We start from the raw sequence: 13,919 nt of genomic DNA, 5'->3' as shown, positions 1-13,919 counted from the left end.
AAAAAAAAAAAAAAAAAAAAAAAAAAAAAAAAAAAAAAAAAAAAAAAAACGGGTACATATTTTAGGGTAGAAATCCTCTTAAACTTAAAAAAAAAATAAATAAATAAATAAAAATAAAAATAAAAATAAAAAAATTAAAAATTTTCAAAAATATTTAAAAAATACTATTCTAACTTTTAAAAATTTTTATTAATACCCTTAACAACATCAAAAATAATTTTTAAACTTTTTTAAAAAGTCAAAAAATACTCTACTAATTACGTATACTAATTAATTGACTAATTAATTGGTACATATTTTAAAAATAACATTAATACTCTTTAAAAAAATATATGAAAATTAAAAAAAAAATGTTTATACTCTTAAAAATAGTATTTTTATTTTATTTATTTTTTACAAAATACTAACTATTGTCCGCCAAAATAAAAAATAAAAAAACGATAGTAAAAATTAGGGTTTATTTAATTTTGAATGTTTAAAAATATTATGGAAAGTTTTAAAAATTTAGATGAAATAATTTTATTAATTGGGGGAAAATATTTAATGGAGGCGTGTGGGGGGATGTGCCCACCACAACAACCGTGGGATAGGAAGCATCCGTCACATTGTTCTTCAGCCCCTTCAATTATTGGACTAGAAAACTAAAGGGCAAAAACAATGATGGTTTTAATTTGAGATCGCCAGAAATGACCCAACCTAACGAACTTCAAGAACAACCACAAGTCTAAGCATTAAATTCAGATATCGGAAATATAAACCGACGGTAATTATGTTTGAATTAATTGAAGAAAAATTAGGTGGTACTGATTAATAGCAGAAAAAGGTGGAGAGAAAATGGCGGCAAGTACCCGAAAGTGGCGAGCTGTGCGAGGAAGAACGGATAGTGCTTCAGGGGAATCAAAGCAAGCTTGTACAGCACCCGATTGGCCACACCGAAAATCACCGTTAACACGGCTGCAATCACAATCTCCACCGTTCGATTACTTCTCCTCAATTTCTCCGCCCTAATTTTCTCCAAGATCTCACCGCTATTCCCCTCCGCCAAATCCTCCACCCTCTGCCCTCCCACTGCGTACGAACAAGGCTTCACCCTATCCTCCTCTCCACTCTCCGATCGATCCCACGCTGCCGACGGCTCCGCCGCCTGTAGCCGCCGGTGCTTCGGCGCCCGTAGAACTACACATCCGCAACCAGATCGTAAACCAGCGTACCTGTAAATGCTGAGGTGAGAAACCTCAGCCAAGCTTCGCGGTTGTTGCCGTAATCGAAAAGAAACGCCGAATGAGTCGGCGCCGGCGGAAAACCGGCGGGTCCATGAGGTCATAATACAATATTGGATGAATTTATGGCCGGGAAATTTGAAGAGAAGGAGACGAGTTTCAGTTCTCGTCCTTCGGGACTTGTAGTCTCTGGACAATGCCCCGCGTTCCTCCCTTCAATGTTCGAAGGCTCGTCGTATAGCGCTCTAGAATAAAATGACAATAATACGAAGAAAATGATCCAATGCGGACAGGCTCATTTTATCTAAATAAGATTCTCATTGTTATTGGATGTAATTGATCCGAGGGAAACGTGACAGTAATTGACGGGCTTATAGACTTTTGGGAAATTGGAAAGTAAATCTCAGCCGTAGGATACTATACCACGACAACGGTGATGATTGGCGGAGGATATGATTGTGGCTGATAGACGCCTTTAATTTTAAATGGAAATGAATTGGGACCTGAAAGGAAGTCCTTTATTTCTTTTTTAGAAAAAGTAATTCTCTTTTGATTTTAAAACTTTAAATTATATGTATTTTAAACTCAATCGACTTTAAAAAATTATTAATAAATTAAAAGGGTTTCAATTTTGTAAGCAACATCTTAGACATCTTTTTCAAAATATATAATATATAATTAATAGTTATATAAAATTGTAATTTTATATTTATTAAACTTAAAAGGTAAACATATAATTTTATATCTAATAAAATAGTATTTATGAAATATAAAATTAAATATTCATAAAATTTAAAATTTAAAAATCTATTAAATATTCTTTAAAATTTATAAACATATATATATTTAACTTATAATGTACACTCGTAAGTTTATTTGTAATGTTATTTATTTTTTTTTTACAAATATCTATAAATTTTAAATTAAGTATAGAAAATAAATAAAAAATGGTTTTAAAATTTTGTATCAATTTAATCATGAATTTAGTGTTTAACTACGTATTTAACCCATCCTTTGTTCGTTTCTTTTTCCTTTCTTTATATTATATAGTGTGGATTACTAAAGTAGTAAGATGTGGTAGAATCTGATGGCTCGGTTAAAGGAGAGAGAGCTCTTAAATTTTGTTCGATTGACTTTTTTGGAGTGGATCAGAATGATGTAAAAAACGGTCAAACTTACCTGATGTGAGAATCTTAGGTCGCTTCTTTCTTCTCCAAGAGAATGTTGATTGTCAACCCTACATTTGACTCTTCATCTATTGGAATGGAACGATGATTCACGAGTTTAGCAACCTCTTTGGCCCAAGCTTCAAAATCTATCAAAATTACACGTCTAAATTTTTTTTTACATGTAATAAATTTGAAATACTTATAAAAATGGTGTTTTTTCAATATTTTTAAATTTTTAATTATACGTCAAATAAGGTAACATTGTCAGCTTCAACAATTTAATATTTATTATTTATAATGATTAATTGTATTATTTAACTAATAATGTGACAAATTTAATTATTAGGTTGTCTAATTACTAATTTGAAATATATTTATTCGAACATAACTTACCAGAGTAATTATTGGCTCTATTAAGTAAGAATAATTTTAAAAGAAGAATAAGAGCTGTCAAAACTTGAAAAGGAAAGAACTATTGGTTAGATTGGAGCTCGAGTATGAACCAAATCACAAACATGCCATTTCTTTATTTTTTTTTTAAGGTTAGACTGGAATTAATAAATAGATTGACAAATTCAATGCCTCGAGTATATTACTGTGTCGTGTCATTTATTTTTTATCTATTCAATTCTCGTCTTACATATTGACTTAAATACATGCTTGTGTTTACCTGTCAGTATGCCTCCACAAATTCACGTGATTGATTTGTTATAAAGTAAAAAGCAAAAAGAATATTTAATTACTTTGTATATAAAAATTTAATTTAAAAAGTTTAAAAATATAAATGAAATAAACATAAAACAAATTAAAATTGCTTTGTTATAATATTTTTATGAACGATAAAATGTCTTAACCAATTATTTTATTTTACTTTAAATTAAGTTTATACATATTACGTGTATCTATAGAATTACCTATTATCTGTTATGTTATTTACACGTATTTTTTTTAATTGAATAAAATTTAAAATGATAAAATATAGTTTTTTTATTTTTTGAATTTAACTAAAAAATTATTTCATCAACCATGTAATTTCTTAACTAATCATTTTATTTTATTTTAAATCAAATCGCGTATACCTATATATTTATCAATTATATTATTTACATGTATTTTTTTAAATTGAATAAAATTTAAAAATGATAAAATATAGTTTTTTATTTTTTTGAATTTAACTAAAAAAATTATTTTCAGTCTTCACTAATCATTTTATTTTATTTTAAATTGAATTTTTGTATACCTCTATATTTATCAATTATATTATTTACATGTATTTGTTTAAATTGAGTAAATTTTAAAAATTAAAAATTATAGTTTTTTATTTTTTGAATTTAACTACAAAAAATTCAAATATATATTAGATGAAACCCTAAAGAAATTACAATTTTTTTTCAAAAATGAAATAATTACCAAACTAAAAATATAAAAATTCAGATATTGTAATTATGGTGGGTCCCACTGTTTATCTTTCTAATTTGCTCATAATTAAGTCGTGTCCTATCCTCTTTATTTATCTCTATTTATTATAATCCTTTAATTTTTCAATTAGAGAGCTACATTCTCTTTTCTAAATAAAATAATTTTTAAGTTGATTTATATTTACTTCCATTAACTCCAAAATATTATTTTTCAATTTTTTAATAAAAAATATATATTTTAAACCACCTATTCATATTAATATTTTAAAATATAATATTTAATTTTGAATCATCACATTAAAATTTAAAATTATATTATATTTTAAAAAGACTATTAAAAAAATTAATAAAACTAAAAAAACCTATTTATTATTATTATAATAGCTCAGCTCCATATATTTTATTTAACTGAAGTTGGATTATTTATTTATTTAAGTTAATATAACGGGTCAAGTTCACCACTAACAAATATTGTTTATATAGTTTCTGCGCTCTTATAAAAAATATTTTATCCTTCTCTTCAGCCGGTGAGATTTTACGATTTCCTTTACAATCTGTATAGAATCTCACGCTATCAGGTAATTTTAAATAAATAAATAAATTTTATTAGTTAAGTTATTTCATGAATTTTCTTCCATCTTAATTTAATGTTAAAGAAATAAATAAATGGATAATTTTTCTATTAATATTTAAGGAATTTTGAATAGAAATATATCTGAGTTGGATTTAATTTATTATTTTATAAAATTTGTTTGAGAAATTAAAGCAGGATTTTGAAGTTGGGCTGATAATTACAGCTGCTGATTGCGGGTCCAGTAGATGGCGATGACTTGTGGTGATGGATCTTGTGGACTGTGGTCGGTTTGCGACGGACGGGATAATCTGCAAAGTAACCACAAATTTTCAATTGACACCAACATTTTCTCGGGAAAATCTTCGACCTAGAACTTTCTCTCAGTTATCCTCTGGTTGGTTTCTCTTTCTACTTTGGCAGTGGACGGATTCCCTCGACTCTCTTCCTCACTCCGTGGATTCTGTGTGTAATTCTTCATCCTTCTTTATCCTTCTTCATTTACCTTTTTGGCCATTAGGAATTTAATCTGTTTGGCTCTCGAGAATCTTTATCCTTTTTCATTTACCTTTTTCGCCATTAGGAATTTAATCTGTTTGGCTCTCGAGAAAAGAGCGTATGTAGTAAGTTGAATGCAAGTTTCCTGGTTAATTTTCCCCTATTTTGTCGCCCTAAACTTACTGGACTTGAATTTGAATTTAACACATTTTACTTCAGAGCTACTACCATTTTCCTGATTTCTCGAATTTTATTCTTGAATATGTTACCGTTCTTATGGATTCTTCGTCTGCATCGCGATAATTTGCTTTTAAGGTGTTGCGCTGTTTTCTCTTGTGATTTCTGTTCGGTTTGTTAACCTGGTGGTGATTGCAATAATATTGAAGGGGTTGACGATTTGACGTTGATAGTTGATGTTCTTATGCTTGGCAGGTTTGTTATGGTGCGCATTTTATGTGATTTGACCAAGAGTTCTTGAGATTTTGACAATGAACTTGGAATTTCTTCATAAATTTCCATGGTTCTGGGCCCAAAAAAGCAATGATTTGGGTCCAATCCTGAAATCTTCTGACGCCATTGGGGAGCAAGGCCATCAAAATACTCGTTTTGATTTCAGGATCTGGGGATTTTCCCTTCTTTCGTTTCTTCCTTGGGAAGATAATGCCAATTCCCGAGATATCATTCTAGCAAAAACAACTATTAATAGGAACTTGAAAAGGCAAGTGAAACGTGGTAGACGAACTGAGAACCGTGATGGAGAAGCTCCTTTACGGTTCAAGCCATATGTGTGTAAAGTTCCATGGCATACTGGTGTAAGAGCGTTTTTTTCTCAGCTGTTTCCGCGTTATGGACATTACTGTGGTCCAAATTGGTCTAGTGGGAAAGACAATGGGTCTCTCGTTTGGGATAAACGACCAATTGATTGGCTGGATTTCTGCTGTTATTGCCATGATATTGGTTATGACACTCATAGTCAAGGAGAGTTGTTAAAGGCTGATATGGCATTTCTCGAGTGCTTAGAAAGGCCTAATATGGCTACGAAGGGAGATGCTCATATTGCTACTCTTTATCGAACCATGTGTGTCTCAGGTACGCCCGAGCTTCACTTATTTGGGTTGTCTTTTGTAAGTGTCTTGATTCTTGTATGCCACATTTCCACACACCACGTGATTTTGAAATGGTCAAGGTCTGTCATGTTCAAAATCATTCCCAAACATGCTGTTAATCATTCAAAATCAAATTTCATCATATGAACACTGTTTGAAGGAGTAAAGCCAAACATTAAAACGATTATATGAAATTCACTTATAAATAAATCATTTTCACTACCATCACTCCAAACATGTTCTGTAAATGTGACAGGTCTGAAGAATTTTCTAATTCCTTATAGAAGGCATCTGATTCAGCTTCAGTCTCTCCCTCACCAACCTGCAATTCAGTTTGGATGGCTTAGCAATTTGAAATGGTTTAGTTGGAACTCGCAAAGAGCTGAACAAAAGCATCCCAAAATGTGATAGATACTCAGTAGTTACTGTATGAGCCATTTCTCTTCATCACTACGTTTTACCTGAGCATCTCTCATGTACATATATATATATATACACAAAATCCCATTGCCTTATTTTGTAACACATTAATGTACATTGGTAAGTTTTAAATTTCTGGTAACTGCTAGTGTAGTGGCTGTAGGGTTGACATTTATGCTACCATAGGAACCCTTATGTATGGACCAATGGGAAAGGCTTCTGCTACTAAATCCTTGCTAGCTAAGTAAGGATTTCCTAATGAAATGAAAAATGAGAATCATGGTAGTATCCTATTTGAATATTATTACACCGTGCTACTCCACAATTGTGCCTTTAGATGTATGAATATGTGAATATTTGCCTCTGTGGACACTTTTTACAGGATTCTTGTTGCTTTGTTACATATTTAAGCTTGGTAAGTACTCTATTTGTTTCATGTGAATTTTCCTATCCTCATTTCTGTATTCTTTCTGGTTGGCAGTACAGATGAGTTGTTATGGTAGAGATAAATTGGTTTGAAGGTTTTTGATGAAGGGAGAGACATCTAATAGTTAAAATCATTGCAGCAAATGTTTGGACATGTGTTTATCTTTTTTGAAAGGATCAGCTGTTTGAATTTTTCTTGGTGGTTATTTGGATGTGTGTTGATCCTTAGAATCCTCTTAATTTATGGATACACAAGAAAATTAACATGAGGATGAGTGTTTTGTTCTTTGATTATGAAGGGTGAGCTTTATTAAAACACTACCCATCGGGTCGTTTGAATTGAAGGTACAAGGACGGAATAAGGGTGAGGATCGACAAGCGATTATGTATTCCTTTTTTGGTACGAGGTTTGGAGGATTGTTCATGAGAATGAGTTATTTTAGATTCATTCATTCGTTTATTTGAGTTGATAAGTTGATTTGAGTTTATATTAGCCTATTTCAGTTGAATCATATTAAACTACAGTTTCGGTTCGGTTTGGTTCCGTGACCAAAATGTCTCATAAATCTTTTATCAGTAGCTAACACTGACGACTACTGTAGTTCGTTCTTCTCTTTAGTTCCTCAAACAAGGAAAACAAGGAGAGGAATTTGTATCTTCGTAACGTAGTCACATGTGGAGGATAAACTCCCAACTTCTAAATTCCAAGGGGCTGATGATATTCTTAAGGGAAAAGTTCAAAATAAAGAATGATTTTTTATTAAACCATGATCTTAGAGGAAAAGTTGATTTACTTCCCAACCACATCACATGTACACTAATGTGCTTGGACTTCAAGTTTGAGTCTAAAGTTGGCTGTTGATATCCTTTGAGCTACAATTCACCGAGGTCCAATGCCTTAGATTTCACCTACTTGAGCTACAACTCAAAGGCTTTTGGTGTCCTTCACGTAAAACTTGCACACATATGAAAGTGGTTGACTACTTCATCTAAAAAAGAACAGAAAATCCGACCATAACAACTGTTCTATGATTGATTTTGAGATTCGATGTTCATACAAAGAACTCATTGGGATGTCCTTTATACCTTGAAGTATAGTCCCCACCATAGATTTAATTGGGAGCCACCAGGCTCAGGGGAGGTAAGGTACTTCAACTGTGAAAGTAAATTGAATCTTGGAACTGTACACAGGGTCTAAGCGCAAGGCTTGTTATATACAGGAACTTGAATCACTTTCGCCCAAACCTAGCTAGATGTTCCTGATGTTTAGCTGCTGCAGCTTTATCAGCAGCTTCCCGTTTCAAGGCCCTTTTAGCTCGTCGACCTGTTTTATCTTTGGAAGCATCTTTTTTTATAGGCTCACGTGATGAACTAGCTCCTGCATGCACTGGAACAGTTGACCTAATAACTGGTCGTGCTTCTTGTCGACCTCCCCTCACATATCCATTGTCTCCCCACCTTCGATTGCCGATGCGGAGACTCGACGATGCACCCAGGTAAGCTTCCTCAAACTCTTCGTCGTCATCCTCATAAGGGTAGTACTCATCAGGATCTTCATAGGTTTCTTCCCGATCTTCAACGATCAGAGGTACATACCATGAAGCTCTCAGAAGCAAGCATACGCTCTCCTCAAACATAAAGTCATGGACGCTACAATACGCAGACAGTAAATGGATAGAAAAGTAAGAACATTAATTTAAAATGATACTGCGACTCTAAACTATAAAAGGTCCATAGAATGATGAAGAGGCATACCTCCCATCAAGAGAACGATGCACAATCAGGAACTCAAATGGATGTTTACATTGTGGACACGTCGGATTCTTATTATATGAGGCCCATCGAAGGATGCAAGTCGCACTTCATGAAAGTAAAACAATGCATTAATAAAAGAATATAATGCCCATATGTATAAACTGTAAAAGATCACACTATTCCTCAAAAAAAGCAAGGAAAATATTTGTAATACTTCAGTGGTTGGAAAACAATAGACAATTCACTTGACCATTTGCCACTTCATTTTTTGTTTGGTTTAATTATTACTGATAAGATCCTAAGCTGAAAGTGAAAACTAAATAAAGTGTTCTCTGCAATAGTCATAGAGGAAATGTTCCCACACCAAGTAATAAAACATAAAATTAAACTTTGCAACCGACACCAAAAGCTTCGAGTATGTGATGACAAATTGGAGGTGATGAAAGAGTAATCGGCTAATAACAAAGAAGCATAGACGCTAGCACGGACATTGACATTTTCTAAACATCCCAGCCTTGTTCAACATATGTTTCAATACTTAGTTCAAATGCCTAATAATTGTTCGAGATGCGTCTGATTCATGTCTATTGCACTCCATAAATGTTCAACACAGTATTTGATATGTGTCCGATTTAACAAGTAGCCAACCTATGTAGAATACAAACACGTTACCAAAGCCGACATCTATAAGATTCACAGGCTCACAATAAGTCACTGAGTACCGAGTACAACAGGTTTCTATCCCAGTCTCACCAAGCAAGCATTCTAACTTCAATAATCAATAATTAATTATTAACAAACTAAATAAGACGAGAATTAACAGATTAACCATCAGACTCTGAACCATACATTTTCTCCGACTCCAAGATACTTGGGCTATAAATCTAAAATAGCATACCTCTTCCATTAAATCCCAGCAACCTGAAGCACAATTAGAAACATTGTACCAATAGCAATATGGATACAATGAATTTTCTCCTATAAAGTTTAGCGGAGTCCCAGGAATATGTTCGCAAGATCTTAAAACTCCAACTCCAATTCAAGCATAGAACCACAATGAAATGAAATATATATGATAAATGCAGCATAAGAATTGCACCATCTATAGAACGTCAACATATGACTGCAAAAAAGATTCCCATACAAAATACAGAAAAGGAACGGATCAACAAATTACCTAATGTAAAGCAGATGAAAGTCGTGCTATAAAAACTATTAATACATAGATGAAAGATTAATCAATCAGAACAAACCAATAGGCATGCTCGCAACCCCTCACTAAGGCAGTTTCTTGGAGAGCTATCTTATTTAAGCAAATTGCACAAACCCCATCATGACTCCCATGCCCCGTTCCGTGAATCTCTACCTTCTTTCCCATTTCAATCTGAACAGAGAAGTTCAGCAACTTAGCAATCCTCAAAATACATTTATGCAAATGACTAATGTTTGAAAACAGACACTTCAACAATATGCAACGCCAAGGGCAGGAGTTAAGAACTTTCATTGGAAAATAAAATAGCATGCGCAGGTGACCAAATTCACAATTTCAAAACAACAGTGATCTATTAGCAGGCAATCGGATAACGGAAATCAATGAATGTTAACAATAGCTCCCGCTTCCTACGGGTCCTCAGAGTAAAAAAAAGAAAACACGCACATCAAATCCTTTCATTTAGAACACGTACTTCCTTGATATTAAAAAGCAGAAATACGCTTATCGACGCCACGAAAATCTTGAAAATGAAATAAAATAAGACTAAACCGACGATAACACTTCAATTAACCCTTGACCAGCGCAAATCTAGAAAACAAGATTAGATCAACGATACTTCCAATTCGAACTCTCAACACAAAAACAACCATTTCTCGCGCCAAGTTTTACGCAAGAAGTGTAACAACTTCGGAAGTGAAAAGATAGATTAAAACCTGGTTGCAAACTTCCAGTATTTGAACCGCATCAGACAATTCGGCGCTTTCAGTAGAGATTCCCGAAGAAGCCATGGCGAGAACACGAGGGTTTCACCTCCGATTCTTCTCGCTTTATAAATTAGATCACACAGAACCCAGAACAACAGTTATTCAGCAGAAATCGAAACTTGAAATGAAAGGAGATGCTGAAGAATTATTCTGAAGCAAAAGAGAAGAAAAAAAAGATGCTCGAGAATATTCTCTAACGGCGATCCAGAAGAGTTCTCTGCAAATAAAATCAGAACTTGTGGATTTGAAGTCCCTTCATTTATAATTAAAATTTATTCCTAGGGTTCCTTGCCTCCATTTGATTTGACCACCCTTTACAAAATTAATTAATTAATTAATTAATTAATTATATTTCTGTATTTTAAATCCTATTTTTAACGGCTGACTTATAATCAAAATATTAAAATGTTAGATAATAAATAAAAGGAAATAAATCCCAAAAAAATTACAAATATATATTCAAAAATATTTATAAACAAATGTTTCTAATAATTATTATGATAAAACAAAACAAAAAAAATAATAATAAATATTAAAAAATAAAGGAAAAATGACCCAAAAATAGTGTTAAGTATTTTGTAAAGAAAAATAATGTTATTTATCGTAGTATTTAAGAAATTAGGTAAAAAAAGAAAGAAAATAAAATGAACACGTTGCGCACTGTGATTAGTCCACGTGTTCGATCTGCATAAGTGGCGCTCATTTGATTCTTGAACAAATTTGAGCCCATCAATAGTTGCCGCAGGCCCATTTTGTAGTTAACACATTCCCAAATTTGGTGGGCCTAGTTCATGGCCCATAAAATAGTTACCACCTTCGGCCCGTTTAAAAGGGTCGGTTTATCGGGTCGGGTGACGTGGTAAAAGCTTTGCAAGAGGCGCGCAGTTGCGTCTCAAACTCTCACAAAGCTTCGCTCTACGCTTTAACCAGTAACTGCTTCGCTCTTTTCTCCGAGAATCGCTGATTTAGGATTTCTTCATCTCTTCTGTTGCCCTCTCTCATTACCATGAAAGAGAGATTGTGAGGATGATCCTCCAGTCCAGATTCTCAAGGATTCTTCTCTTCGGAGTCTCCGGCGGCAGCGCAATGGTGGTGGAAGCGAATCCAGCAGAAGAACAGAGCACCGTGGAAACGATGATGAATGAAATCGAGGCTCTAGTTGATGTGCAATCCTCTAGTTCTGGTTCGTTTCATTTTTCCTTTCATTGTATAGCATCGCCTTGTCTTCATATCAATCTATTACGATTTTGTTAGTGCGCGTAAACAAATGCGCATTAAAATACAAGAAACCTATAAAATTCACCTGGTAAATATTCTCGAACTATTCTCAAGAAACGGATGTGTGTATAGACTTCATTGTCGTAGCTATCTGTTTCGGTCTCTTTCAGAATTTATTCAATATCTGTGGTTCGATGAAGCTTTTGATTTTAGTTATAACTTGTTGATTTCTAGGAATTTTGAATGTCTTCTAATCGACGGCATAATAAACACTCTGCTGAACTAATAGTCTTGGTAAGAGTATTCATTCTCCAGTTTCAAGTTATTGCAAGGTCATGTTATGAAATGAAGAACACATCATTCCGATTTAGGCCAATGAAATGTATGAATAATAATAACTAGAATTCTGTCAAGAATGTGAATTTGCACAGAATCCGCCTATTAAAGGAATTAGTGTAACGAGTACATTGTACTTAGAAAATTGATAAAAGAAAACAGTTAGAACGGAGTAGTTTGGATGAAGATGTTTACGAGTGGAAGGGTTCGGTAACGAAAGGAGCATACATGACTTTGAATTTTTTATATCACTTGGCAGGCTTCTAGGTGGTGAAGAAGTTGATTTTGGCAGGAGCAAATGAGAGCCTATTGAACAGGTACGTTGTGTCATTTTTTATTACTACATTAACTAGGAGGATCAAATTCAAACCTTTTTCAATTATCTTTCTTGATTGAAAATTGTCCTGAACGATATATTTGTCTTTATAGCCACGATAGAAGTCCAATGGATAAAGCTCTGAGTGAGGGGAACATGGATGTCGTCGATGCGATCAACGCGGCTCAACTCGAGCTCACTGGTATCAATGTTTACGATGGTGGAAATTTATTTAGTTTTTAACTCAAATCGTTCCTTTAGGTAAGGACTGTTTTCATTAAAGTAAATAAAGAATTATATTAATCAATGCTACAAGAGCTTGAAAAAAGTTAATTAGAATATATGCTAGTGAATAAGGTGTCAACACTATACCCAAGTTAGATTCTTTTAATAACTAAGTATTGTACTTTGTTTTTTGTTTTTAAATTGTAACTTATAAACACTAATTTTATTTATATGTTTCTTTGTTTTGTCACATTTTATGAATACTAATACAATCTTAGCCAAACTTTTATTTTTGAAATTTGGATAAGTATTAAATGTATTTGCTAAGAGTGTTGAAAAATATATTATAAGTTTAGAAGGAAGTAAAGCTTCAAATAACTAATGGGAGATTTTACGTTCCAGTAAAATAGAAACACATCTTTAAATACATCTCAATTAAAAAGCACTATATACCATTTGGAATGCCTTTTAGTTTTAGTTTAAACACTTTCAAAAAAAAAAAAAAAAAAAGTTATAAATAGTTTATTTATTTGATTTTACTATATTCAAACCTATTAATTAAATAATTTTTTTTTATCATATATTCAAAGGGTTTTTGTCTAAACATTTAAAATCTTGTTTTTTATAATTCCCGTGTTTTTTTTTTCCTGTAAAGAAAAAAGAGATTTTAAACTAATCCAATTTTTTAAATCATTTTTAAAAAAATACATCTTTAATCAAATTAAAAAAAATGTCATACGCCTCCGTTAAACAATCTTTAAAACTTTAAATTATTAATTTTTTCACAAACTTATTTCCAACGCCATAAGTATCAATATGATCATACCATACTACTTGTACTAAAAAGAAAAGTGAGGTTAAAAGATCAATTTAGTTATTTTACTTTTGGTTTATGCTATTTTAATATTTTTACATCTTCAAGCTTACAATAATGTTTAAAATTAGGTTCAATTGTTAGTTTCAAGAAAATAATAATAAAAATAATTATGTTAGAAAAGATATAATGTAAATATATTTTCAACCTATTTTATATGCAAAATCCTAAGACTAATTTTTTCTAGAAAAGTTGAAAATAAACAAACAATATAAATAAAATAACAGTAAACCTAGACTAAATGGTATTAAGAGTAAAATAGTATTTAAAAAATTAAAGATTTAGGAAGGTACAAAAGAAGAGAACGAATTTGAATGATCACCAATACAAAGTATGAAGTGAAAATTCCAGCTACCAAAACATCATTGATTGATTTTTTTTTTTTTTTTT

General features: G+C 32.2%; 3 protein-coding genes and 2 long non-coding RNA genes across 9 annotated transcripts in view; 3 read left to right on the top strand and 2 right to left on the bottom strand.

Moving 5' to 3' along the window:
- Positions 1-1,464, bottom strand: part of LOC111490735 (protein CLT1, chloroplastic) — an 8,284-nt gene extending 6,820 nt beyond the window's left edge. The window contains exon 1 of one of the 2 annotated variants that reach the window (XM_023139317.1): positions 849-1,464. In XM_023139317.1, coding sequence (XP_022995085.1) covers positions 849-1,324 — 476 coding nt within the window. In that variant the 5' untranslated portion in view covers positions 1,325-1,464. The remainder of the gene's footprint in view (positions 1-848) is intronic. The other variant, XM_023139316.1, reaches the window with a different exon arrangement.
- The window catches only part of LOC111490797, a 2,948-nt gene extending 1,356 nt beyond the window's left edge, over positions 1-1,592 (top strand). Inside the window, exon 3 of the long non-coding RNA XR_002719623.1 lies at positions 1,580-1,592. This is a non-coding gene — a long non-coding RNA (uncharacterized LOC111490797). The remainder of the gene's footprint in view (positions 1-1,579) is intronic.
- Positions 1,593-4,617: 3,025 nt separating this feature from the next.
- Positions 4,618-6,774, top strand: LOC111490763. 3 transcript variants are annotated; one of them, XM_023139361.1, is made up of 3 exons: positions 4,618-4,847; positions 5,309-5,965; positions 6,239-6,774. In XM_023139361.1, exons 2-3 carry the CDS (start codon positions 5,365-5,367, stop codon positions 6,388-6,390), a joined length of 753 nt encoding a protein of 250 aa, XP_022995129.1. In that variant the 5' UTR covers positions 4,618-4,847; positions 5,309-5,364; the 3' UTR covers positions 6,391-6,774. The 3 variants fall into 3 exon arrangements, with proteins under 3 accessions (XP_022995129.1, XP_022995128.1, XP_022995130.1); XM_023139360.1 differs by having other exon boundaries at positions 4,620-4,843; XM_023139362.1 differs by lacking the exon at positions 4,618-4,847 and adding an exon at positions 4,909-5,191.
- Positions 6,775-7,835: 1,061 nt separating this feature from the next.
- On the bottom strand, positions 7,836-10,810 carry LOC111490767. The gene is made up of 4 exons (XM_023139368.1): positions 10,510-10,810; positions 9,837-9,967; positions 8,584-8,688; positions 7,836-8,478 (listed from the first exon to the last, which is right to left on the bottom strand). The coding sequence occupies exons 1-4, from the start codon at positions 10,582-10,584 to the stop codon at positions 8,058-8,060; spliced, it is 732 nt and encodes a 243-aa protein (XP_022995136.1). The 5' UTR covers positions 10,585-10,810; the 3' UTR covers positions 7,836-8,057.
- A 569-nt stretch (positions 10,811-11,379) lies between these two features.
- LOC111490794 lies at positions 11,380-12,826 on the top strand. Of its 2 annotated transcripts, XR_002719619.1 has the most exons (4): positions 11,380-11,743; positions 12,013-12,072; positions 12,374-12,431; positions 12,544-12,826. It is a non-coding gene; the product is annotated as an uncharacterized LOC111490794 (long non-coding RNA). The 2 variants fall into 2 exon arrangements; XR_002719620.1 differs by lacking the exon at positions 12,013-12,072.
- The last annotated feature ends 1,093 nt before the right edge of the window (positions 12,827-13,919 follow it).

The sequence above is a fragment of the Cucurbita maxima genome, unplaced genomic scaffold (genome assembly GCF_002738345.1).
Source record: "Cucurbita maxima cultivar Rimu unplaced genomic scaffold, Cmax_1.0 Cma_Scf00016, whole genome shotgun sequence".
Classification (NCBI taxonomy): Eukaryota; Viridiplantae; Streptophyta; class Magnoliopsida; order Cucurbitales; family Cucurbitaceae; genus Cucurbita; species Cucurbita maxima.
Note: the sequence above shows the minus strand (reverse complement) of the source record. Positions and strands in the feature narration are given on the sequence as shown.

Coding starts and splice junctions, on each gene's coding strand:
- LOC111490763 (XM_023139361.1), top strand. CDS start 5,365: ATGAACTTGGAATTTCTTCATAAATTTCCATGGTTCTGGGCCCAAAAA. Junction 5,966..6,238: donor TCGAACCATGTGTGTCTCAG/GTACGCCCGAGC, acceptor TAAATGTGACAG/GTCTGAAGAATTTTCTAATT.
- LOC111490767 (XM_023139368.1), bottom strand. CDS start 10,584: ATGGCTTCTTCGGGAATCTCTACTGAAAGCGCCGAATTGTCTGATGCG. Junction 8,689..9,836: donor GGTTGCGAGCATGCCTATTG/GTTTGTTCTGAT, acceptor ACTTTCATGAAG/TGCGACTTGCATCCTTCGAT. Junction 8,479..8,583: donor CATCGTTCTCTTGATGGGAG/GTATGCCTCTTC, acceptor TGCGTATTGTAG/CGTCCATGACTTTATGTTTG.